This window comes from Amblyomma maculatum, chromosome 6 (genome assembly GCF_055883805.1).
Source record: "Amblyomma maculatum isolate TAMU_Amacu chromosome 6, ASM5588380v1, whole genome shotgun sequence".
Classification (NCBI taxonomy): domain Eukaryota; kingdom Metazoa; phylum Arthropoda; class Arachnida; order Ixodida; family Ixodidae; genus Amblyomma; species Amblyomma maculatum.
In genome coordinates, this window is record NC_139349.1 from 132,255,764 (window position 1) to 132,283,519 (window position 27,756).

The 27,756-nt window shown below is 45.2% G+C and overlaps 1 protein-coding gene across 1 annotated transcript in view; it reads left to right on the forward strand.

The window, feature by feature from the left end:
- Positions 1–27,538, forward strand: part of LOC146186776 (uncharacterized) — a 63,944-nt gene extending 36,406 nt beyond the window's left edge. Inside the window, exons 9-16 of the mRNA XM_084607397.1 lie at positions 249–394; positions 5,065–5,157; positions 18,096–18,179; positions 18,269–18,416; positions 23,121–23,236; positions 23,331–23,498; positions 26,279–26,399; positions 27,358–27,538. Coding sequence (XP_084463523.1) covers positions 249–394; positions 5,065–5,157; positions 18,096–18,179; positions 18,269–18,416; positions 23,121–23,236; positions 23,331–23,498; positions 26,279–26,371 — 848 coding nt within the window. The 3' untranslated portion in view covers positions 26,372–26,399; positions 27,358–27,538. The remainder of the gene's footprint in view (positions 1–248; positions 395–5,064; positions 5,158–18,095; positions 18,180–18,268; positions 18,417–23,120; positions 23,237–23,330; positions 23,499–26,278; positions 26,400–27,357) is intronic.
- The last annotated feature ends 218 nt before the right edge of the window (positions 27,539–27,756 follow it).

Genomic DNA, 27,756 nt, shown 5'->3' on the forward strand with positions numbered 1-27,756 from the left:
CAGAAACAGCTCCGGTTGCAAAAAAGGGCCTAAGAGAGAGAGAGAGAGAGAACTTGTACGAATGCAGCACTTTGTATATATAGTACACATTGTCTTAGAATTACAGGCGAAGGTCAGCGAATTGCAAATCTGAATGAAAGACTTATCTTTATTGCGTTTTAGTTTTTTGTGTTCTTTTTGCATGAAAAAAAAAAAAAAAACGTGTTGAAAACCGAGCTCAGCATTTTAAACATTGCTTCCTTGTCTAGGGCTCACTTACCTATCGGACATGACGATTTCTGTGTGTCTACGAATCAATAACGATACGAATTACATCTGGAAACACGGAAACGGCACGATCAAGTCTCCCGAAGAACTCTTTGGCGTCAGCTCGAACCTACAATACAAAGGAAATGTAAGACCGATAAAGTGTATTTTTATTGCTTCTCTAAGAAATGTCCGGCTATAAAAAAAGAAAACGCATGGCAGTATTCACGGAAATTTATTCAAATCTTGGTTTTTAGAATGACATTTTTGGAGTAAATTTTATAAATTTGTGGTGCAATACGCCCCACTTTAGGACTGCATGCGTTGCTGTGTCGTTGCTCATTCCCTTGCGTAATCACCGAGCGTGAGTATGTGCGAAAACATTTACTGGTGCGCCACACCGGTCGCCGTTAGCGGACTGCCGCCCCAGTGCAAGCAGGGGCACACGGAGCAGAGCACACCGGTGAGCGGGTTCTCTCAAGCTCCGCCCACAGCCGATGTCACCGCGTAGCTGTGTCTGAGCGCAGCTTGGCTTGATGTGCAGTAGCGATCGATTTGAATGTGATCGCTCGAGCAGCGACCGAAAGAAGGAGCATGCGTCACGTTACGTCGTCATCTTCCGTGGCGAGGGAAACATCAGAGCAGATTCCTTCTCTCCTTTCTCTGTACCTTGAGCCACACAAGCTTCCGGTTGATTATTCAAGGGGCCTAGGTAGGAAGTTAGAATTTAAATCGGGTATGGCATTGCGAGCTTTCTGATACGGTGGGCAGACGGACGGACGTGGTTTTGCGGATACCAAATTGTAAGCTCTAAATAACACCATAACATCTGCTTTTAATAAGGAAGTACGTTTCATAGATAGGCTCGCAATAACGTTTGAAGATCAGACAAACGATACTTTCGATACAAAACAATCAACAATGATGCGCGGTAACAGTATTATATTTATGGAGTCTTTTATTGGTGATTGCTATTTAGGTTCTATCACTCTTGAATGAACGCATACATCTATTTGGAAAGGAAGGTCTGAAGCATTTGCTGGAGAGATGAGGTATTGCATGGGTTCGCATTGCTGCCGCTTCAATGTTATGACAATCCGATATCTAATCTTCATAGGAGAGCATGTATGCGGGTGCTGAGTTGTTTGAGCTCGGAGTTCGAGTTTGTGCAGCAGACTGGGAACAGAGCTGAGCGACGCCCGCTATATTCGTCGTTGCTTGTCTATGGACAACGCAGAGCTGGCTGCGAGTCGTTTCGGGACTAGGAGTTCCGCATCTTCTAATCACTTTTTTTTTTTGCACCGCCTTCGCCTGAGCAATAAGTTCTGTTCCTGGGCCTTTTTAACTGTAAATTTGTTTAGTAAAATCCGTGCTTACGCTACCGCGCTTCTGCTGCAGCGGAAGTGAAGTTTGAAACTTTGAACTTTGTGGCTTATGTCTTAGAGATTTCTGCGGGGAACTTTCCGCGTGTGAAGTCACTTGACTCATGTCTGTGGATATTCGCTCCGCTTTTGCTACAGGCAAGTTTTTGAGCTTGACTTTGGTAATTTCAGACAAATAACGACCTTAAAAAAATAATAAAATTATAAAATCTTATAAAGTCATAAATTCGCGCTCTCCGGCTGCTTTTCTTTCGGTAGCTCACGACAGGCGCTCGGGTCGCTGCGTAAGGCCAGAAATTTGTCTGGGGTGCTTGAGGTGGTTGATGGGTGAGATTATCAGAGAAATTGCGGTCACGAGACTGAGTGAACGTTCCCTAGCACTGATGTTCGGAACTCCATGCATATTTTAATGGAGCTAAAATAGCTACCTTGGAAAGAGTGTGTGTGGACTGCAGGATGAAAACTGGTGAGGATTCTAAATGTCTCCACCGAGTAGAGTTATACGGCGATGTTCTGTAATGGTCACTTTTTGGCGTGCACTAAAGCCTAGGTATCGACTAGAACATAGAGTGTAACCCGAAGTTTAGCTGTAACGCAGTCCATCCTTTCATTTAGTTCAAGGACGTAGGTCTTCTCATATCGCATGCTTGAGATAGAACCCTGCGGAGCGGTGAATGTCCCAAATTGAGCAATCAATTGATACATAGCGTTTTTTTATTTTTTTGCTCGAGCCCCATTGTAGCAGGAGACAATCTCTCTTGTGTTTTCAGCTTCCAGTATGAGAACGTGGGAAATGCTTCTGTTGATACTATTGCCCTTCCGGTACCCAGTACATCGGATGATTCCTCGGCCGGCGTCGATGCCACGCCCGTGTCGTTGTGTGTGTCGTAGTGCCATCTTACGCGATCAGCTAAGGGCCCCGCGTCGCAGAACATCCGGCGTCGCCAGCGAGTGCGCTGTTCCTCACCGAATAATCCGAGGAAGCTTAAAGAAACTTGGTGAACTCAGGACAACGTCCAAATGTGGCTTAAATTAGTGAAGTAGTTCGTGTAAAATATACAAACAGCAATATAAAAAAATAAATCTGGGCTTATTAGGGCTGGTATTTCGGGTCTAGCCCAGGCACATCGGCTGCAAGACAAAAGCGCACTACGCACAGGTCACGATGGCTGGTTGGTTCAGGCGTGTTAAATGGGGACCGAGTGAATACATAGTTGACTTTGACTTAATGGCTTGTCTTGAATACGTATGGTGATGCTAACTGCAATTAAAAGCATTCTAACTAAGGGCTAGCAATCATGCACGAAGTGACGTTGCCATTGAAAACGAATGCTGTTAAGATTTAAAAAGAAAATTGGCAGTGGATTAACTAAGCCAAGCGGGGTATACAAAGCGAAAGCAGTTGTAGGTCGACCAACACCATTCCCACTTCGAGCTATTGATAAATTCGCTCTCGCCCTACCATCTGATCTGCTGACTATTCTGATCAGTTAGTAAAGCAACTGCCCTGGAGAGGCGGTGGTCCCGGGCTCGATCCCGGATCAGGACGAAATTTTCTTTAGCTACGAAGTTTCTGAGAAAGCTGCATAGCTTTCCTTTTGTAGCCGCATGGCTGCGCTTGGGTGAATGTCAATGAGTAATTACTCCCTTATTACGAAAGCCGTAGTGGTTGTGGATGCGGTCGAATCGTTTCTCTGTTGTTGCTCATGTCGCGTATAGTTTTCCGCCGGCTCGCATCGTCGCTTTGCAAGTCTCTGTTCTCGCTCTTTGGGAGCTTCAATCGCTCGTTTATCTCCCTCAGCTTCATTTTTCCTACGTGCCGCTTCTTCACGGCAAGCGATGTCGGCAGGATAATAGCATTCGGCTTGTAGGCGAGTGTAGCAAGCGCTCGCAATAAGCGTTGTTGCCTCCTTATTGGAATAGTACTACAGACTCCCCGCAAGCTAGCGGCTGCTCCATGGCTTATATCCTCCGCTGGGCCCAGCAGCTAGAGAGCACTGCACATAGCTAAGTGATGACGTCCCGTGCGGTGCTCCGCCGAGGCTGCACAAGACGCCAGATTGCCAGAACCTAGGCGGACGTATCCAAACCTACTCGAAAATTGTTGAAAATTATAGATTGGCAAGGAAACTGGTGCCACCACCGGACCAAAAATTAAACAATAGAGAGGCGACCGCTTGGTAATGCCTCCAAGCTGGAAATTTCATTAATCCGGTCTGGGCTTCCTACATCCAACCGGGGGACCGTTAAGACGATTTATGCAAACAGTGAGGGGAGAGGGGTTTTCTCGACCACATCATTTGGGAATGTGCCGACTCCCCTGTGGTCGGACAAAATATTAACGATAGAGATAGCTGGGAAGCCCTGCTGCGGAGCGAAGACATCGCCCTGCAGCGACAAGCCATCCGCCTGGTGGTTTAAGCTTCAAGAAGGCAGGACCTTTTTGCTAGCCTTTAGTCGCGGAGGCTCCGGTCCCCTCCTCTAGGCCAGCGTGTAGGGGTCCTCAATTTCCGGCGGAACAATACGTTGATATTTATCAATCCTTTCATCCATCTGCGGAGACCGGCGATATGTACTGGTTAGAATTATGTTTGGAAGAAGAAGTAAAGCAGCAGCAAAAAAAAGAATGGAACACCGCCCGCTCCGTGCACCACACTTGCGAAGAAGAAGCGGGCGGCGAGCAAGCCGAGCGCCGCGAGACACGCGGCTCAAGGTCGGCTGAAGGTCACATTGCGGCATACGCTAAACGCCCCGCAGCTAGCGCAGTGAAGCCTTCGCTTCAAAACCAAAAGGACGAGCCGTTGTCTGAGTCAACCGCACGACGCGCAGAACAGGCGACGATGAGGCCCTTTAATGCTATCGCCTTTACACTTAAGACGGAAGAGATTTTATTTTATTTTTACTAGATTTTATATATTTTTCTATTGATGCATGTGGAGACTACGGCTATCTTGGGTTGCTTCCGTTTCCTCTAGGATGAAATTTAGGCTTGATATTTTGGTGTCCCAGCTAGCGCTAATATGGTTACATCGTATAAGACAGGAAAAGGTCCGGTGAGCAGGAGCTAAAAAAAAAAAAAACAGAAAAGAGATCTCGCCAAATAGCCGTTCTGGAAAAATAAAATAATATTCAGAGGATTACAAGAAATAAATAATATAATCAACAAAATTGGCTCAACAAGATAAAGTACATACTATGCCGTCCTTTGGCAACTGGCACACCCGGTTCGCTGAACCATGTCTTGTTTCGACCCATAAGATGTATTCCGCAACGTGGCTGGTTCTTGATTGTCAATGGCCGTTCCGTAAACGAAAGTATTTGATGTGTAATCAGTATAAAGTGCTTTAAAATAAAAAACGCTTATTTTCTGCATGTACGGTGCTTCGCTGACCTTTGTTGATTTTGCTTCCTCATTTGCATTTGATTTTTTTTTTAGACTACCATTATGGGTGTTGAAGCCCAAACATGGACGGAGTTGACAAAAGATGACAACAAGACAATCACAAAAAGGGAACTCTCTTTTTCTTCAGTAAGTGATCCCTGACAGCACAACTCGTATGAACGATATGTCCATCGTACGGCCTGTGAAACGCTGCTACACAGAATCATCGCTACAGCTTAGATTTAACGCCATTGACATGCTTATTCCTAGACGTGGAGTGAATTTAATGGCTGCTAAGGACACCGTATTCACTACTGGTCGAACTTGGTCAAGAGGACTCACGGTCTGCGTTTAAGGAGAATAATCGAGAACATACGGTGTATCTGAAGCGAATTGGCTTCAGGGGCACCGTGTGAACTTTGATGTTTGTCTCATGTGGTGTTTTTCATTCAATCCATTCAACCGTGGTAACTCTGACGATGAGAGTCCCTCTCAGCCTTCAGAAATTATCGGCTTCGAGAGTGCGGCAAATTCGCCACTACAAAACAGATCCTGTCGTCTGGGACCTGTTGACCAACCCTGTCACACAGCGACGTTACTTCACTTGACGATCTGCCATGTTGACCATCCCCTGCCGTTCATTGTGTGCTTTGTATGTAGATAAGTCATTATCTATTTTCAATGTAGTGTTTATGTAACTCATCAGTCAGGATCTAAAGCAAATTTCTGCTAGGGATAAATTGTTCGGAAGTGTTAGATGTGCCTGATGAAATGCAGAAAAAACGCAAGAAACTAATTATCGTTTTATCCGTTCAGACGCATGTTTTTTTATCACTCAAGCATAGGAAGGTAAAAATGAAGAACGTGTAAACTGGAAAGAGGTGAGAAGGAAAGGAGACCACTCCCGTGTTAGGGAATGGTGGTTAAAATCCCGTTTCGGCCGTAATCCTCCGCCGGATAAAGAGGAACCGACGCGATGGCGCCGAGTAACCAGACCTTATTCTGGCGACATCAATGAACAACGCAACCTCTCAATAGAAAAAAGTTTGGCCGCCCTAGCGTAGTACTTTGGCCGCCATCTCCCAAATGAAACAATAATCAACCGCCCGCCCCCAGTTCTCAGCAGCTGCGGAGCTATTGGCCATGTGTGCGTTCCAATTGTTTAGATGTCTAGCAAGACGGCTTCGTAGACGCCATATCTGACGCCTGGATGTTCGCATACGGGAATGTGTCTGCTCGTCGCACCGCGTTGTGGCATGAAAATTCTCTTAATATATAATGCATGCCGGAAACCCGTTGCCAATGGTCCACAGATTTTATTATTTTAAATGCTTGTAAAATAGTTCTTCGAGCCAGCTTACGCTAAAGAAAATACATTGTTGAATGATGATCGTCCAGCAACAATATATGGAAGGCTGTTGGGAGTCTGCGAGATGAGGGAATGCTCAAAAAACCGGCCATTCGTTTACAAAGAATTAATTACAACCTTCATGATAGCGGAATTACGGATGAGCATTTAAATTACCTCACCACACAAAAAAGAGATGCTGCAAGCGTGAAAAATTACAGATTGATCAATCCTTCTAGTTTCAGACAAGGAGGTCAAGAAGGCAATCGCTAATAGGACTGGATCAACCTTATGCTATGATAACCATTTCCAGGCTTGCTTTCGTAAACAATTCTCAATAAGAGAACGTATTCCCACTCTCTGTGAAGTAACTGAGAAATCCTTAAATGCAGCCAACCCCTGCATATAGCATTTATAGACTCACTGAGTAATTCAGTAACAAATTCAGCAGTAATGCAGGTCCAGGCCATGGGAGGGGCGCATATAAAGCCGCCGGACAATGTCTATAGCTCAACCTCAAAATGACCTCAACCTCACGGAGTGAGGTGAGGTTAAGGTGAGGTCGGCCGCACCTGAAATATTTTTGAGTGAGGTCAGCAAATGAGAACTCAACCTTATGCGTGAGTTTGAGGTTGAGTGAGGTCGTAACTTAGTGAGGTCGGCTTGTGAGGTCTAAATTATTGTTTCCCACAGTGATAAAATAGCCGGCAAAACACCTTTCATAATGCCTGTCGTGTACACTCTTTTGGCTACCAACGCGCACGTAACGAACGATTTGCGTCTGTGCGTTTGCGTTCGACACGAAAAAAAGAAACGCGGGGGGGGGGGGGGGGGGCGTAAAGTGCAGCGCGGCAAACGAGTGCACGGGGGGGGGGGGGGGGGGGGGGGGTCGGACGACGGCTGCAGACTCGAAAGCCTGTGAAACAAGATCTCACCACCATTCCGTGCGAGTTTGGGAAGTAAGAAAGTCTGCGCAAACTCGAAGGGTTTCCAGACCTACGCGGGTGTAAAAAGAAAAAAACAAACTAGAATAGTAGAAAAGAGGGAAGCGCAAGTTCCAGCAACCAAGGAATTGCTAGGGGAGGATGGCACGAGAGAGGAGGTTTCAGAGAGGCATATGGAAAGAACAAGGATGCAGAAGAGACAAGAGATAAATGGCTTGACGAGAATTCACCCCACGAACACTGTATTTTAGTAAATAAAATCTGCTTTTGCTGTTGTATATGGGACGAGTTAAAACGAAAGAAAGCAATAGGACGGTAGATCGTAGTTGCAACAGTGCAATCCACTCTTTTAATATTATTATTATTATTAGTCATTAGACATTAAACTAACCCTTACATAAAATGATGAATTTAATGTGCCCTTCTCGAAGAATCATTGAAGAACAGACAGGTGACTGACGACTGCTTGCAGTCATCCCTTTCTCATACACTACGGGAGCTTGCGCCTTTTTCATTTACATGTTTGTTTATCGAGAGCTTCCCCTCTGTTTTACAGCTTGGATGATGATGATAAACTCTTTATTTACTCCTAAAGAAGGGGAACCAGCCGAAAGACTGGTTGCACTGCTTAGAGAAGGTCAGCAGGGATCCCTTGGGACTCTGCGGCCTCCAATGCGCGCAAAATGAGCTGGCGCTGTTGGGCGAGCTCGGTGGTACGCAGGAGGGACTCCCACGCATCCCTTGTAGCTGTATTGTCTGCGTTGTGTCGTATACATGTCCACACCATGTGAATGAGTGTGGCCGGTTGTGAGCAGTGTTTGCAGCTAGGTGCAATAAGATTTGGGAAAATTTTGCTATATATAGCCATGGGTTGGGAAAGGTTCCGTCTTGTATTTTGCGCCAATGGACGGCCTCGCGCCGGGATAGTTCCCGGTGTGCAGGGGGGTATAGACACCGTTCGAGCCGATAATGCTGAAGGATGTCCGTGTATGTAACAAGGCGTGAATGAGTGCCTTGCGGAGTGTCAGAGGAAGCGGCAGGCTGAGGAGGGTGCTCCGCCCGGTAGCTGAGTTCTCGGGCTAGAGCATGCGCCTGTGAGTTCCCGCTGAGCGCCTCATGAGCTGGGGTCCATATGAGAATAATTACAGCTTGGAGCCAAACTGGCGGGCGCGCCTTTTGTTCGTAAGCTGGCTTCTGCTCGTTCGGCTCCGCAGCCGGTGTCCGATCTCAACTAGCGAACTCCTCTGTTAAAATAAATGTTTTTACTTCTACTACTACAACTAGCGGACAAAGCGCGGACCCGAGAACCCCTCGGCATTTCTTGGAAAGTAAGCCACTGCACATACGCTCGCCTCAGTCTGTGTTTTGGGGTTCCTTCTGGGAGTTTGTGTGTTTTAGGTATTTGTAAGTGCGTTTCTGTCAACGGGGCCAAGAGTTACAAGGACAGTGGCAGTGTGGGCGAGAGAGCGAGATGTGTGCGCGGTGCTCGAGCGTGTGAATGCGCGAGTGAAGATCTGCGTCTCCTCTTCTCTTTAGTTTTTCAGTACACTTGCACCATCCCTATTTTTCCTCACTTCTTATTTTCAATTTGTGTAGTCACTTACCAGTGCCCCCTCTCGCGTTTGTGCACCTGTTTACTCAGAACCGGCCGCTTTTCTGCGGTACGGCCAATCGTCACCCCCTCCTCCCTCCCCCTAAAAAAAAAAAAAAATCAGAAGAGACAACTCTCAGATTCTTCCTCTCGCAACTTTCATTTTTTTTTTTTTTTTGCTTCTATGGCTTTTGATTGTGCGTTACCTCCGACTGGCGTATTGAATACGCCAGTCGGAGGTAACAGGCCAAAAGGAATACGCCGTATTCCTGTTAGTCTAAAGAAATATAAAGACAGGCCCTTCTCGCTTCTCGGAACGCCGCGGCGGCTGCGGTGACTTCTGTCGCTTGTCGACCATGCAGCCATCTCATCGTTTCGCAGGAGGGACACGCTAGTCAGTGTTCAAACTCTGCTCTTCCTCCGTGTAGACGCGTTGCCACCCTGCTCACCACCCGCTAGTCTTCCTCTCTTGAGTGAGTGAGTGAAAAACGTTTATTCCTGATATGGCGATTACATATTGAGGGACGAGGAGTGGTACCCTCAGTCCAGGGTCCCAATAGCCCTCGCTGACGGATATTGTGCAGTCGAAGAAAAACGAAACAACTCCCGTAGCATGGGTTAAGTGTTGCGCTTCATTCTCCCAGTGGGCGTGGTTCTCTCGACGCGACAAGAAGCTGGTATCTCAGCCCCACGTTCTCATAGACACCAATCGTCCCTGGAACGTCTGTTTGGAAGTCGCCCCCAAACAGCGTCGGTGAGCCGCCCGAAACGGCAAAAAAAAAAAAAAAAAGGCAGCATCTAAACAGCATGCTATGCTCTTCGCCATTTAGCGTGGCCGTCTTTTTCAAGCGAAGACACGCAGCCATGGCCGTGGTCGACGACTTGCTATAATTTATGACGGAAGTTTCCGCCCTTTCCAGCTGAGGTCTGCCCTTTGAGGTCTATCGCATTGTTGCGTTCGGCGGCGTCGAGGGGGCATGACATGGTTGCGGTTATGACAGGTGTGGTTATGGCAGATATAGCGAAAAAATCTAAATATGTCGATAAATGATGTGTGCGCGCGCAGTTGTCGGATTACAAAGACATCGAAGGCCATTTCCGTTACAATAGCCACGCAAAAGAAATGAAAAGCACTGTAAACTCGGAATGCATTTACTGCGACAAGCCGTGCGGACAAAGGAACCAGCGGTTGAGCTTCTCTCGGCATCTCAAGGTAATGTGCGAATTATCTCTAATCCAACGTATTATTTCTTTAATTTACATCAATGATAAAAGGACTGTTTTGGGGCTGCAAATTCACGGTTAATTATTATAAGTAGAAGGGAGGGCAATTTTTCCAATAATTTGTCAAGGCGTTTGTTCCATACAGCCCAACCCACTCGTCAGGATTACCGAACGTAGCGCAATGTCAAAAGTCAAGCACGCTCTACCTTTTCGCAACTATAGCGTCTCTGCTTATGGCAACATTTTGTTCTGTCCGCCTTTTGTGATAAGTCCCACGTCAGAAGTCAATTTGATAAAAGAATGTTATGGTACTGCAACTTCCATATATACGAAAGTGGTCGACCTATGTTTTTTTTTTGTAGCAAAGATGTAGCACTGAAGAAACATTAGATTGCTTGTGATTTTGTCATCAGATTCGATTTCAAATCGCAAGAAAATGTCTTCATCAAGAAATTATTACTTCCTTGTCATAGAGGAAACACTATTTGACGGTCACAGATATGTGCGGCGTTTCACTGCAGGCCTTCGGGGTTCGTATCCAGAAGCGCCAAGGACACTCAAGCATTATAGCGGGAATTAGGTCAAAAGTCACCATATCAAAACAAATTATAAAAATAAAATTTGAAGAGTTGAAACTGACCAATTGCACTGCCGTTATTAGGCTAGCCTGCTATGAATCAGTAGCTCTGCTGGCAAATGTTCCAGTTTTTTTTTACTCTACAAGTAAGCCTCATATTAAATGTTGTTTAAAATTTATGTCGTCATTCTGGCGTGTCACCACCCAGGACTTGTGCCATGACGTTTTATAGTTAGTGTTCTGAAGTGAAAAAGCTTTTCTATCTTTTTTTTTTTATTTTTGAGGTCGAGCAACCGACCTCAAACTGTGCCTCAAACTCACAGTTTGAGTTTGAGGTGAGGTTGAGTGAGGTCGGTGGTTGCATCAGAAAAATTGAGGTGAGGTCACCTGGTCAAGTTCAGTTCAGTTCAGTCGTTCAGTCGTGTCCGACTCTTCGTGACCCTATGGACCATGTCACGCCACGCTTTCCGGTCTCTCACTATCTTCCTAACATCACATAACTTCATCTGCAGTGCCTCGAGGATGCCATCTAACCATCGCGTTCGCTGCCTACCCCTTCTCCGGCGACCCTCAACCTTTCCCAACATCAAATCTTTCTCCAGCGACTCCTCTCTTCTCATCAGATGACCAAAGTAGCTGAGCTTTAACTTTAGAATTTGACCCTCCAATGAGCAGTCAGGGTTTATGGTCGACAATATTGACTGATTTGATCTTCTGGCAGTCCAAGGAACTCTCAGGAGTCCTCGCCAGCACAATTCAAACGCGTCAATTCTTCGGCGGTCAGCCTTTTTCACGGTCAAACTCTCGCATCCATACATCACAACTGGAAAGACCATAGCACGAGTTATACGGATCTTGGTTGGCAGACTATTGTCTCTGCTCTTTACTAGGCGGTCAAGGCTAACCATTACTCTATTTCCAAGAAGCAGGAGTCTCCTAATTTCATGGCTGCAGTCTCCTTCCGAGGTAACCTTGGAGCCCAAGAAGAGAAAATCTGTCACAGCTTCCACTTCTTGTCCCTTGATGCTCCAGGACTTAATAGGGCAAGACGCCATGATCTTTGTCTTTTTAATGCTCAGTTTAAGCCCAAACTTCTCACTCTCTTCTTGTACGCGCATCAGAAGTCTCTTGAATTCCGCTTCACTTTCTGCCATTAAAGTGGTATCATCCGCATATCTAAGGTTGTTGATACGTTTTCCAGCAATCTTCACTCCAGCTGAAGACTCGTCCAGACCGGCCTTCCTCATGATGCACTCTGCATATAGGTTAAATAGGCAGGGCGACAGTATGCAGCCTTGCCTCACTCCTTTCTCAATCGGAAACCAACCAGTAAGACCATGCCCAGTTCTGACTGTGGCCTCTTGCCCTTCATACAGGTTCTTGAGGAGACAGATAAGGTGAATTGGAACTCCCATCTCTTGGAGAGCTTGCCACAATCTGCTATAATCTACGCAGTCAAACGCTTTCGCATAATCAATAAAGCAGAAGTAGATGGGTTTCTGGAACTCTCTTGCTTTTTCCATGATCCAGCGAAGGTTGGCAACTTGGTCTCTAGTTCCTCTGCCCTTGCGAAACCCAGCTTGCACGTCCGGAAGCTCCCGATCCACATACTGCTGCAGCCTACCTTGGAGGATTTTCAACATCACCTTGCTAGCATGCGAAATAAGCGCGATCGTGCGGTAGTTGGAACAATCTTTGGCACTGCCTTTCTTTGGAATGGGGATGTAAACTGACCTCCTCCAATCCTGTGGCCACTGCAGGGTTGTTCAAATCTTCTGGCATAATGTATGCAGAATGTTAACAGCGTCATGGTAGAGGTTTTGAAGCAACTCAGCTGGAATGCCATCAATTCCGCTAGCTTTGTTCTCAGCAAGGCTGGCTAAGGCCCATTCAACTTCACTCTTCAGGATGCCCGGCTCGAGATCAGTGATCAGAACCGTCTTATGTTGGGTTTGCACATTCGGGTCCTTCTTGTACAGTTCTTCTGTGTATTCCTGCCACCTCTTCTTTATCTCTGAGGCTTCAGTGAGGTCCTTGCCTCGTTTGTCCTTTATCACGCCCAGCTTAGCACAGAAGCTTCCTTTGATACCTTTGACTGTCTTATACAGAGCTCTTGTGTTCCTTAATTGGCTGTTGTCCTCAACTGCTTGGCACTGTATGTTCAGGAAGGCATTCTTATCTCTCCTTGCTATTTTCTGAAAATCCGCATTGAGAACCTTGTATCTTTCTCTTTCCCCCATAACTTTTGCCATCCTCCTTTCCTCAGCTATTTGCAAAGCCTCATCAGATAACCAGTTTGCTTTCTTGCATTTCTTTTGCTTTGGAACTACCTTAGTAGCAACTTCTTGTATTATATCACGAACATCAGTCCACATCTCTTCGCGCTCTTTGTCTTCTAGATCTAATTCTTGAAATCGATTCCTCACTTCCACAGCATATTCTAATGGAATTTGATCCAGATCATACCTGAAAGGCCTTCTAGTTTTCTGCGTTTTCCTCAATCGAAGCTTAATCTTAGCAACAAGAAGCTGATGATCGGTGCCACAATCGACCCCAGGCCTTGTTTTTACTGCCTGTATAGCGCTTCTCCATCTCTGCCGGCAAATAATATAATCGATCTTATTCCTGTACAGACCGTCCGGTGAAGTCCATGTGTACAGGCGCCTCTTGTGCTGTTGAAAATGAGTATTCGCTATGATCAGGTTGTTTTCTTGACAAAACTCTACTAGCCTCTGCCCAGCTTCATTTGGCTCACCAAGACCAAACTTGCCTGTAATTCCGGATATTTCTTCACTCCCTACCTTAGCATTCCAGTCTCCTATGAGAAAAACGACGTCTGATGATGGGGTGCGGTCTAAAAGGCATTGTAGGTCCGCATAAAATCTCTCAACGTCAGCTTCTTCAGCAGTAGTGGTCGGTGCATGGGGTCGCTCAATGGTCGGTGCAATGGGGTCGCTCTCATAGACTTGGATAACTGTTATGTTGAAAGGGTGACCTTGGATCCGAAGTGAAATCATTCGGTCGTTCTTGGGGTTGTACCCTAGCACTGCTTTGCCCATTCTTCTGTTTACTATGAGAGCGACCCCATTCCTTCTCTTGGATTCGTGCCCACAATAAAAGACATAATGGTCGCCGGAGTTAAATTCTCCCATTCCGGTCCACTTGAGCTCGCTGATACCCAAGATATCAATGTTCAATCTGTCCATTTCTCACCTCAACCTCAAAGCGTGAGGTTGAGGTTGAGTGAGGTCAGGAAACTTTTATTGAGGTTGAGGTGAGGTTGTACTTTTGAGGTCAAATGCCCACCTCTGATAGGAGTAAGTATTAATGGAGAATCTGCGATTGTCTTGTTAAGTGGCTCATCAGACGAATTCCAAACCTTGTTAAACGAGGAATAAAATCAGAATGGTTGGTCGTAAATACGTATTTATACGCAAAACTATAGCAATACTGAGAAGTGTCGTAAATGAAGAGTAAAGTAACGAAACATTAGGGATGGGAAGGTGATACGTCTACATAGCGCAGTTATTAGCGCAGGTGAAGACTACGAGATTTAAATAACTAGCATACTAAGAATGAGGTGAAGCGCATTTCGCACGCACATTCAGATCGCAACTGGTAGTTTACCAGTGCCCATAGAGAGCAGCAATATAAGAGCAGTATCTTGCTGGTGCTGGCCTACGACGCAATGACGTATTGGATAACGAAATGTGTTTAGCTTACATTGAGGACAAAGATAAGCTATGGAACGAAAAATGACAGATGTAATATTAAGAAGAAACGGGTCAGGATACATTGGGCTAGGGATCGCACGAGAGTTCATAACGTCTCCTAGCGACGTCAAGAAGAAACGGGCATAGGCAAGACATGTAATGCGAAGGCTAGATAACCCGTCGTCATGAAAAAAAAAAAAAAAAAAAACGGAGTGGAGAACACTTGGCAAGCATAGCTGGGTTGTAAAATTTCTGATGGGCAGTTGAGGTTAGGAAGTGTACGAGGATAATTAATGGCTCCTTATTCACAGGGGACGGGGTTAACTGGAGATATGAGTAGACGTTGACCTACAGTGCGCGTGGGATATCCTGCACTGTTCAATGTGTAGCCTTACATATAGGCACCTTCGATAAACAAGGTGGTGTGTACTAAAATCAGTGGTCAGCGGTCAGTCCATTGCTGAAGCAGCCTTATAAATCTTTTAAATTTGAGTGAGTCGATTCAGTAATTCACTCACTCACTCACTCATTCACTCATGCACTGACTCATTACTCACACTCACTGATTCACTCATTCACACTCATTCACTCACTCATTCACACTCACTCATTCCTTCACATTCACTCATTGACTCATTTGTTCACTTGCTCACTTGCTCACTCACTCATTCACTGACTCATTTACACACTCACACTCACTCACTCTCAATCACTCATTCATTCACTTAGTTTCACTCTCACTTACTCATTCATCAATCACTCATTCATTCACTTACTCACTCATTCACTCACTCATTCTCAATTATTCACTCACTCACTTACGCACTCATTCACTCACTCATTAACTAACTCACTCATCCACTCATCCACTCACTCGCACACACTCACTCACTCACACTCACTCATTCACTAACTCACTCATTCAATCACTCATGCACACTCACTCACTCGTTCACTCACTCACTCACTCACATTCACTCACTCACTCTCGCTCATTCACTCACTCACTCACGCCCTCACACTCACCCACGCTTTACTCATTCATGTACTCAGTCACTCACATTCACTCTCTCACTCATTCATTCACTACTTCACTCACTGTCAAGTAGGCGCGCCCTGATCGTGGGCAGAAAGAACGAACGAATAGAAAGACTGCGACGCATGTGTGTTGGCGTTTGTATGTGCGTGCGTGTGTGCAAGCGAAGCGGCCGTGGATGACGCCTCCCTGTGAAAGACCCGAACTTGGAACTCATCGGACACCAAGAGTGCCGCCGCGAATTAAGGCCGGCATAAGCCGTGTCCGTGTAGGAATGACAGCTCGGGATGCGGATTGTGACGACGGTAAGATATGTGCTGAGGCAGATGTGGCTGTAACGGTCATCGCAGCAGAGCCAGACGGTATCGACAGTGCAGAAAACGGGCACTGCGCGCATGACAGGGCTGCAGAAATCAACAGATTCATGCGTAAGCTAATTGGCAGCGGTACGTCGAACGAAACAGAGGACAGCTCGAATGTGTTCGTTCACGATGAGGCTGCTACAGAAGTTTTGCTTGACCAGGGAGATAAAGTCGTTGGTCATCCGCGTGAGCCGCGTGAGCCGCGTGAGCCGCGGGCACTAAAGGCCCGTTCACACTTGCGACTAGCAGCGGTCGCGCGACCGTTTTGGTCGAAAAGCGACAGTCGCAAATGGTCGCATCGGTCGAAAAGCGACTGCCGCGGGCCGATCGGGCACTGCTCGAATTTCCAGTCGCGCGACTAGTAGTCGCAAACCATTTCACCAATCAGCGAGGTCCCGGAGTACTCGATCGAGCACCTTCTCAATGCAATTAAAGATACCCCTACCTTTTCAACAAACGGCGCCCGGAATTCAAACGCAGGGAGAAGGAATATATGGCCTGGGAGGAGATTCGAACGATATTCAGACTATCCGGTAAGTACCATGAACTTTTGAGAAATGGGTTTTTCAAGCAGGCGCAACATTTTATATTGACACCACGGTGATCGACACCGTCTGTATTCATCGTCGGCGTTCTCCTGGAAACACGAGAGTGCGGCATGCGCACCGGCTCGCCTGAAAAAGCTAAGCGTCTGGCAAGCGGCTGCTACCGACGTTCGCTGTCATCGGCCAGCAGCTCTCCTACTCCCAACTCGTTCGGAACGAGAACAGCGACTGTCGCAAGTGTGAATATCGGTAGTGGCGAGCTCCTCTCCTCTGGTCGCGCGACTGGTAGTCGCGCGTCCTCATCTAGTCGCAAGTGTGAATAGAGCTTAAGGCAGTCGCACCGGGCAAAAATGGGGCGGGCCTCGAATGATTGCGTGCGGACCGGTGACAATTGTGACAGAGATTCTCGTCAAGGGAAGAAGCGAAAATTCCGCTCTACAGAAAGAGACGTGGGCAAAAAGCGCTTCGATCAGAGCTTTTGCGAGCGACGGATGAAGTCCGGTGCGTGGACAAAGTGCAGGACGCGGAAAGACCAAATTGCGAGAAGGGACGCAACTTTGGAGATTGTGCATATGGGCGACACGGAACCGACTGACCGCCTTCCGCCGCAGGGGGTCGGAGGCATCCCGCGCCTGGCCTGACGCGCTGCCGACGCTTATGTAGCAGCTCCATTGCTCAGGGGGTGCGAGGACCCTTTTGTTTCCATTTCTGCGTTTGTTTTTGTTGTCATGGTGCGCCCGAGGGGGATCACGGACATCAGCCGCGCACTGGTGTTGTGTGACGTGTGACGCGTTCCAATAAGTCACGCATCACAGTAGCGGTGGAGGTGTCAAGTAGGCGCGCCCTGATCGTGGGCAGAAAGAACGAACGAATAGAAAGACTGCGACGCATGTGTGTTGGCGTTTGTGTGTATGTGCGTGCGTGTGTGCAAGCGAAGCGGCCGTGGATGACGCCTCCCTGTGAAAGACCCAAACTTGGGAGGAAGTCTGCGGGCTGGCGCCGCACGGCCGGCCGGCGATGTCGGCCGAAGAAAAGCGCCGCTCCCGAGAGAACACTCGATCCTCCCTCAACCACCCCCAGCCGTGCCAGCAAGTTGTTTTCCAGGAATTCGGAGGAGAGCTTGAAACTGCTGCTACGCTGACGCCGGACGACGGGGGAAGAGCAGAACCCGGAGAGGGGGAGAAGCTTCGAAGCGTCCGAGCGACGCGGCAAAACAGGAGACTCGTTTCGGGTGCCGTGACGACTGACGAGAGGCCGCACCCTGACTGAAGTGAAGTTGTGCTGCAATGTGTATATATTGTAAATAAATTCTATATTCTGCAATTAGAGTGAATTCCGGTCCAAGTTAATCGGGAGATGAGAGAAATTTGAAGAAAAGAAGAAGAAAAAAGAACCTGACATTTAAATCTCACTCACTCATTCACTCACTTCATTCAGGTTTTTTTCAGGATTTTATTGTCAGGAATGTATTACACAAACTAGTATGGTTTATTTGGTACAGAAGGAGGTCCTAAAATGAAACTGTCAGGGGGACCTCCTATAAGAAAATGCTTGAGATAAATGCACAAATGCACTCATTCACTCACTCACTCATTCACGCACTCACTCATTAACTCACTCACACTCACTCACTCGCTCACTCACTGCTTACGATTAAAGCACTTTCAATCTGCTGTCGTGTGTAAAAAAAATTGTTAAATTTCACTATTGTGCCAGAACTACTCTTTGTTATTCTTCTCCTACAGCTTAACAAAAGAAAAGACGCATATAGCAAGAAGTATCTGTTTTCCTTGCTTCAGGAATCAATCTACAAGGAAGAATACAAGAAGGTAAGTGCGGCTCGCTAGCTAGTTCATGTTTGCGTCTTTCGATCAATGTGACATCAAAGTAAAGGTGTAAGCATTCTCTGTTTTCGCAGGCACAGTCAGTCCGAGAATTTCCGATTCAAGATGTACTTGTCAAAAACTATTTGGAATTCAGTTCACACGCACCGGAGCCCCATATTTTTGGACAGCATGCTTGCATACCGGAAGAACCAACTGGATCTTACTACATAAACTTCACACGTAAGTCTATTCTTTGCAGTGTTGGTGATGCGTTGATATTGTCCTGTTTAAGGGTCCTTAATGCTTATAGAGACCGATTTATGAAAGCCACTCTGAAAGAGAACAGCAAGTCAGGCTAGACTGGTAGGTTAGCGTCACGTAAGAGCAATTGTTGTCGCTACCAATAACGAGATTTTTATAACCATTGAGCGAAGGTCCCGTTGCGCCGCCACTCGCGAATTCGCTCAGTGGCCATGGCTGTCGTATTTACAAAACTTCATCATTTCAAGGCTGCCATCGAAAGACATTTTTTTTTTGTAACCGCCGTACTCCAAGCCCACCCCTCATGTAATACCCCTTAAATGGCGCCTTTGAGGATTCAATAAATAAATAAATAAATAAATAAATAAATAAATAAATAAATAAATAAATAAATAAATAAATAAATAAATAAATAAATAAATAAATAAATAAATAAATAAATAAATAAATAAATAAATACGAAAGCTATGTCGCCGTCTAAATGGTAACGAGAGCTTTTGGATCATACCAGTTACGAAACTAACTCCGCTTCAAAAAGTGACCGGATTTTGTGCACATTTTTCGGGTGTCCATAAATTGCCACGCAATCTGGAAGCGCTCAATACTAGCTTTTTGCTATTGCCGCCATTGCCTTTTGGAAATCAAATTTTTCTCTCCTCTTTTTCATCTTAATTAACTATATAGCTGTTATCCTAATAATTTTTGCCGCTGCAAGTCTTCAACTAATTTTATTTTCCGTAATGGTTGTGCATTTATCAACAGTCAGAAAGTTGGAATTTAGACGCAGTTTCCTTTAACCGCCGCGGATGCCACCACCATTCGTAAACATCCAAATTTTGACCAATCAAAATCGCCGTTTTTTTTATACATGGGCCCTATGGGAAGCTTCGCAACTGGTAGTATTGAGGAGCTCTGATGGTAACTACCGTCGAAATGTTGTGAAACTTATGCGCTTATGGGCCCATCTGCGCATGCTCATAGCTTCCGAAGGAAGCGAATGCTCTGCGTCAGCATCTGCTTCAAAAAAGGCAGGGGGCGGGGGGGAGGTTGGTTTGGTTTGGTTTGTGGGGTTTAACGTCCCAAAGCGACTCAGGCTATGAGAGACGCCGTAGTGCAGGACTCCGGGAATTTCGACCACCTGGGGTTCTTTAACGTGCACTGACATCGCACAGGGCAGGGAATAAACTTACTGGGAAAAGAAGTGTACCTCTTACTCCCACAGAGGGCTCCCTCTGTGGGAGGAAGCAGTACTCCCTCTGGCATCCGCTTCGCGCCTTGCCCAAGGGACCAGTCTTCATAAGTTCAGCTTGAAAAGCGTAAGAAAGGGAGGCAAAGGTAAGCGCCAATGGAAATCGAAACCATTAGCCAGTGGTTAAGTGGCTATCACCTAATCACACTTTATCTTTCTCAGCATCGCACAGCAATGGTGAAAGAGCACCCACATGCTGGAAAACGAACTATCAGTCCACTGGCTGGAGCTCGGGAAGCTTTATGCTGGAGATGGGGAGCACCAATATAGACATAAAATGTATTGACAGCGTCGTTTCCTCTGCTTTTAATGAGGTATAGATACCAAAGCTTGGATGAGCCTGTTTTTTGTTTTTGTTTAGAACAGTGTGCAACACAGCAGTGTACATGAGACAAGGGCACAGCACGGAATTCAGCTTAAGCCAGCTAAATAATTTATAATTGAATTTTTGTCGTCCAGTTATCATTTCGGTTTCAACAGCTGAGAGGCACGATAGCTGCAATATACCAGATTAGTACCGAGCCCGTGAGGCATAAAAACAAATCGTTACGATCATTGCTCATAACGTTTTTACGATTCTAACGCTTGGACAGGATTGAGTAAGGGATGTCGCGAATTAAGGCGAACGTCGCCTAATAACTCGCCCCACCATACCACAGAACTCCGCGACCAGTCAGTGCATGTCCATGTTACCGGCCAACCACCGCCTGCCGTGGTGATGCACATAATGTTTCGGTTACAACGACGGCGCCAACACTGACAACGCCGAATTTTCTGGGGTCTTTATCGCTAATGCGCAAGGATCAGGGGCATGTCACCAGTCGACGACGTTAGCAGCTTGCATACCGCATACCAATTGTTCGTCTAGTTTTGTAACGTCATGACATGGCCGCTATAGAAGAAGCTGCAAAGTCAGGCTTGACGGGAACTGAAACCTCCGGGACCTCTTGGTCCTAAACCAGACCCTTACCCTTAAGCCACGGAGGCGTATTGTACAACTTGAATAAAGTGCGGCTTTATATCCATGTATACGTTGAGTAGTCTTTCACAAAACATGGTATGGTATGAAAAAAATACATGATAGAATGCAGGCGCAGATTGAGGAATTTTTGATCAGGTAAGGTGCAATTTGCATGTCTACTTAGGACAGGTAGTAACCGCAGATCCGGACCAAGAAAAGGAAATAACAAGAAGAATAAGATTGGTATGGAGCGCATTTGGCAAGCACTCGCAGATTATGACTAGCAGCTTACCGGTATCGCTCAAGAGGAAAGTATACAACAGTTGCATCTTGCCTGTACTCACCTATGGGGCTGAAACGTGGAGGCTAACCAAGAGAGTTCTACTTAAATTGAGGACAACCCAGAGGGCTATGGAACGAAAAATGGTAGGGGTAACATTGAGAGATAGAAAGCGTGCAGAGTGGGTCAGAGAAATAACTCAAGTTACCGACATTCTAGTAGAAATTAAGAAGAAGAAATGGACATGGGCAGGAGATGTAGTGCGAAGAGACGATAACCGATGGTCGTTGAGGGTAACAAACTGGATTCCAAGGGAAGGAAAGCGTAGCGGGGGGCGGCAGAAAGTTAGGTGGGTGGATGAAGTTAAGAAGTTCGCAGGGGTCAAGTGGATGCAGCTAGCACAGAACCGGGTTAAGTGGAGAAATATGGGAGAGGCCTTCGCCCTGCAGTGGGTATAATCAGACTGATGATGATGATGATGATGATGATGATGATAGCCCTTTGCAACGAGGGCCTCCTAGGCGCCACCATATTGCTCGCTGGGCGGTTGTGTGCGCCTGACGTCAACACGGTGGAGGCGGTAGCAGAACCGGTTTGCAACAGTCCAGAGAGGAGGCGTTTCGACAACCTCCTCGCCCGATGCAAAGGTTTATAGAAGGATCCATACAGGGGAGCTTGTACAAGGAACCCATCCACGTTGTTGCGTCGTGTCATTAAAGGCCGAGAGGTCAAGTGTCCATCTAATAGTTTTTGCTTTCTAATCAATTATCCCCCCTATTACTTTGCTATTTCACATTGATGAACACCACAAAACATCCGCTATGCTTTCATTGGTGTAATTTCTGTTGGCTCCCTTCGTGTCTTTTGTAGAAGCCGGACACTACGAGTAAAAAAAAAAAAAGAAAAAAAGGAAAGGTGCTCTCACTTTCATTGTTGCTCCATAGATCCTACCGCGAGGAATGTGGAGAGAAAGATAGAATCGGGAAACCATTTGTATTACAAAGTAGGATCGATCAATATTGATGTACTGGAACTGAAAGAGTATTGGACCATCGCTTCGATCTGCTGCAAACGTCAGTGTGGCTGACGTAGAGTGCATTCAGAGGAAATTTTGCAAGAATGTAAACTGCTTATAAAGTACCAGAAAGTGCGTAATAACAACGGGTTAAAATGTTTTTTCTTACAAGTTACTTGTAACGAACTCAGTGGAACGACAAACAAATGAAAGAGTACATCAAATGTGATCCCGTGAGTCGTACTTTGTCGATTGCCCACGAAGCCTATGAAACGAAGCACAAAAGACCATAAACCCAGAGTGACTCTACATAAACCAATGAAGCTAGAAGGCGTTCCGATGGTTGAATTTTATGTTTTGATAGCATCTGTTCATCATCTGAAGAGCTCGGAGGAGATCCCAGTTTGGCCAAAGTCAGAACAACCTGCATCCCAACCAGCACAAACATTGGGCTCAGGGTTGGCACTACGTCGGTAACGACTGATTTTACATTGACCCGTACATTGCCAACACTGTACCAACACTGGGCTCAAGATTTGTACTGCCTGGGATAGGGCCACATATTGGCAGCTCCTGCCAATAGGACATGTCACGTGGTTTCGTGGAGTCACACAAAATGCCGATCAACCAGCTTCCGCAGTGACACCTACTTGCCATTTGCGTGCTAGTGCGAACGTCCTGACCTGACCCGACAAACATAAGCGAAATGCGAGAGTGGTGGTCTCAGTGGTAGCGCTCTGAAATTGTCGAGCTAATGCTGCCGGGTTAGCGCGTTAATCAGCGAGAGATGATTGACAATGACTCTCTGGGCTTTCCATCTACCAGATTACTACCCTTCAGGTTGTTTTTGTGGCAACCAGCTTCAGGCTGCGTTTTTCTACACCCGCGTTAAAACCTCCTCGGCCCACGCCAAGCACTACCAAATGTTTTTTTCTGCGGCCTCTTTCTCTTTTGGCCTGCAGTGAAGCAGAAATTTTCCTTTCTATAGGTCGATACCTGCAACACTGACAGGCCGCAGCTCCTTTATAGTTAATAATTTGTATTTTCCTATTCAAATTAATCATATTTTCCTGAAGCAACGTTTTGTATAAGTCGTTGAAACGTCTATTTAATGTAGCTGATGATTTTGATTTCTCTCTCTCTCTCTCTCTCTCTTTTTTTTTTTTTTTTTTTTGCAGCTGAGAAAGCCTGTGACCTGAATTCTGGCAACAAGACCAGGTTCTTAAGCGCTTTCCGCGTGAATTTGTCGCACGCTGTTGGTCTAAACACCTCGCTATCTCTTCAAGATTTTCACGTAAGTTTCAGCCTTTACAGCCCTTTACGTACTCATTTATGCAATGCACTTTTTGTATTAAGCTCTTAATGTCTTTTTTTTTTTAACTTTTCAGTTTAGGTGGATAAGAAAGGACAACATATCGGTAGGATTTACATTCCATGAAGGAATTCCAGGAGAGGAGACAAATGAGACATCGTTCACTTCTTCAGCTAAGGAAAAAGCTACAACTACAGAACCAATAATAGTTACATTTCCTCTGAGTGCAACATCAAAAACAAACGTATGTTGGCTCTTACTCCTGATAACCTACTTCTTAGCAATAATGCAAGTAGATAAATGTTAACGTTTGCATATTTCTTCAAGTTAGGCGCCGATAAGCACTATCACGTGCAAAAGTAAGAGACTCCCGCGAGCATGTGCCGGCACGATCCCACAGCACGCGTTCGCACTGATGTTTAACTTATGCTCACGATAGCATACGTGAAATCCACTGCTTCACAGAAGTTGCGCGGCCAGGGGGAGACAGAACTGTATCGTAAATTGCACCACCAGGTACATAATTTCACTAAATTGTAATCAACAATTGCTTACTTTCTGAGGCTAGCGCGAATGATTATATTCAAAGCGTAATGTTCGCATTTCTAGATACCGTTTTTTTTTTTTTTAAAGTAGGCGCGTTTCTACGTACTTGCCCGCAAAGTTTCTCCTGATTTTGCGCAAGGCGGTGTCAGCTAATGCAAAACTCAAAACTAGTGTGCGCAGCTGTAGTGTTGGCGTTTCTGCCGTTTTTATAACCGATAGTGAATGCGAAACAGTTAACAACTTCACAGGGTGCGCTATATATAGAATTACCGCATCTGTCAGTGAGGAATTTCGCGCTTATCGCCATCAACTTGAATGTGCAATTAGACACATTGAGCTTAAAATTCGGAAGTGAATATTTCGAAGTACACGCATTCTAGGAGGATTTTACACGGATTTATGTTTCATTACGATTTCCTCTAACTTTCTATCATTCTACTGACTGCAATCACTAAGACGTTTGTCAATAAACCTTAGTTTATTAAATGCCTGGCGGTGTCAGGTATCACCTAACTTTTTGTACTCCTTGTCATATAACTGTACAGGTAGGTTTCACTTACCTCTCTATATATATAATTGCAAGAAATCTGTAAAGGTTAACTTTTACCGCCCTGATAGGGACAGTGAAGAAGAAATCTACGCCAAATCATTTTTGGTATAATTTATGCCTCTTTTGCTGTTATTGCACCTTATTTGATGCTTGTAGATGTGCTCTGTTTTTGGCTTTGTGCCTTCTAGCTTGTACTACAACGTATTCTTACGAAGACGTCATTTATGGCACGTGAGCAATCGGTCGTTTACTTGAGTTGTCGGACTTCTGTTACCCCTTTGTGTCTTACGTTTAGTCTAGTGTTACCGAGGTCAGACACTATATGGCAGATGATTTACAAGCAGTTTATGTGCGTTGGGGCAAAACTAGGGCTAGGACTTCATGGCTTTGACTATAACAAATGAAACGATGCCCATTTGCTAAGCACATATTGCCCTGCTAAATATGACCATCTAAATGAAGTGAGTGACAGAGCAACAACATTTTGTTGCAGCATTTAGCCAAACAGCACATTGACTGAACACTCACTGCATAGTCTTGCTCGTGCGTGCAGAGTTTTGGGAAAGACACTAATAACTTGAAGCACTTTATCTCAGGGCTCCAGAACGCAACAGACTGAATACGCCGTGATGCCGTTCGAGTTTAAGGGTAGAATTGTGATACTGAGATATGAAATGGAGGGACCATCACAGCTTACAAAAGCGAAATAAGTTTAACGCTTAAAAGTGCGAAATAGGGCAGGTTTTATACCTATATCATCTTCACCGCTTTCTAGAAATTAGTATTATAAATTTATATGCTAGTATACATTAATGGAGTTGACATCTACTTTGACGTAGGGTCTGTAGTTTCGCTTCTCGCGTTAGTGTCCCGTTTTTCAATGCCAAATCTTCACGAATAGTTGCCACAACCTTCGAAGCGGGGACGAGAAAATATTTCTAGCCTTGCAGTTACGTAGCGAAAGACCAATCGGTCTACTATCCCCTTTATGGTGATTTACTATTACGAAAAGTTTTTATAAAAATATTTTGGACTTCCTCTATAGCAGCGCACTTGACGACAAAGACGAAAAGAAGACAAAACAGCTCTGTGTGTCCTCGTTCGCGTTTGTGACGTCACGTGCGCTGTTATAATGAAAGTCCGAAGCTAACTCGTTCAGCATGTCTTATTTAGAAAGAGTTGCCAAAAAAGTATGTTCAGGTCTACTTACTTTATGTACCATTCCAGACATGCTAGCAAGCCTTCACATCTCAAAATGCGAGCATAAATGAAGGTCAGCGTCTTTGTATCGATCAAATAAGGTTATCTGGAATCTTGAGCACACACCTTGTTTTCCTGCATACACGCCCTGGTTAAACGCTTGCTTCTGCCGAAGGAACCACAGCTTTGTTGGTCGCATTTCCGAAACTTGCTTCATAGGGCGACTGGACGCAACTTTGCGTCCATTTTTCTTTTTAATGTAAAAAGTCAATTTTGTGACTCTCTGGAGTTGTGCACCTGCATGTTCGGAAATTAAAAACGCACTAATTGCGCAGAGTGTTGAATTTACAAAATAGCCTTTTTTTTGTCCACTTTGATACTTGAACTCGTGATGTCGAGGCAGAACTCTTCGATTCCATTTCAAATATGAATGAGGGTGTAGCCTCACGTTGGCTAACGGCATCAACGACCTGGTATTGCAGCTAAGCTCTCCTGTTCAAACAGGGATAATAACGATACGTGCATGGCACTCATTGGTCTTTTTTGAGATATACAAGTTCAATTACAATTCAAACCAGTCTACGCGCGTTTAGAACGCGGTAATATATCGGCGCAAATCGACTCAACGTTGTCCCCTGAGTCATTTTATGGCTTAAACAATCATGTGTGACTCCCACGGGTAAAGTGCCGGTGCATCGAGCTGAAATGTTTCTTGCTGACGTTGACAGGAGTGCAGTTGGCGATCATACCTGTTCCACAAGATACAGGCAACAAAAACCGAAGAGAACATTTTTCCAAAGCTGACAAAGTGTCACAAATGAGGCATGGTTCTTGCGCTTGCTGTACACGGTGAGTATGTAAGCGATTGAATGTGTAATTGAGCTCAGGCGACGCTGGTGTAGCTAGGAAATAGTTTCGCAAGTGAAACTGAGTGTGTTCGACTATATGTGGACGTGTGAAACAGTCTATGATTAAGCTTAGTAAGAGAGATCAGTCAGTGCAGTCAGAAAGGAAATGCATAACTAGGCCGGCGATCAGTTAACACTAAGCACTGAAGTCAGAGATAAGGAAGGCGAAAAATTATGATTTTTCTTCGCGCTAATTTGTATATAGTGCAGCATTGCCATCAGAAATAAAAATACTTTTATTGTAATGTTTTTTTTTTGTCTCCTGCTGCGAACTGATTTCGCTATAAGAATAAACAGTAAGAAGATAATTGACGATGAGCTTCAATTAACAGTCATCGCACGTTCCTGGAATAATACAGACATATTGCCCCATATCATTCACCAAATTGCCGGTTTAAAAGCCGTATAGCGATTAGTTTATACTACCAAATTCATTGGAAGCTAAAGCAGACGTCACTTTTTAAACATCATTTGTACTAGTCTCCAAAGGAATTTTATATTTAGTAGAGTACTGAGTTTGCGTTCGTCTACCGCACGCGGAAGAACACTGCATGCTGCAAACTATATAGCCAGCAGCTTAAGTAACAAACCAGAGTCGCTCTGTTCAGTCCCTGTTTGATTGAATGAATGGTTTATTTCTATACGATATAGAGTTTTATGATGGAATCAAGAAAAAATAATCGCAAACGGCAACGTGCATAGTCCTTAACCCGCCCCGTGGAAGGAGTAACATTGCGAATACCTGTAATCATGATAGATACAGGCATACCTTAGGTGACTAACGAATGGTTTTAAAAACTCCGGCTTCCAAAATTTTGAATTTTTTTTTTTCAGAAATGTGAAATACGTCGCTTATGCCTTGTCGATTCATTTTTTTTTTCCCATAACATATTTTTCAGCATTGCTCACCGACGATTCAAGTGAATGGCCCGAAAGGAGCGGAAACATTGAATCGAAGACATATAGCTCCCATTTCTCCTCATCCAAGTGCTAACTGACAACACTCAAAATTAAAATACATATTTGCAAGACGCCCAATAAATATGAGAAATTTCAGGAACAAAATAAATTCATTTGTCATTTGCATTTGTTTTAACTGCTGCCGGCAAAATTCTCGCCTATAGATATACACGTGAAGAAATAAGCTTGTACAACTAACTACGATAGAGGGAACCATTTGCTCAATAAACTGATCGATTAGTCAGTCGGCGGTGAGTAGGCCAATTCCGCGTGTTGCTCCCACAAAGCGTACCGTTTTCACTAAACTTCGTGCAATCTTTTTTTTTTTTCGATTTTCT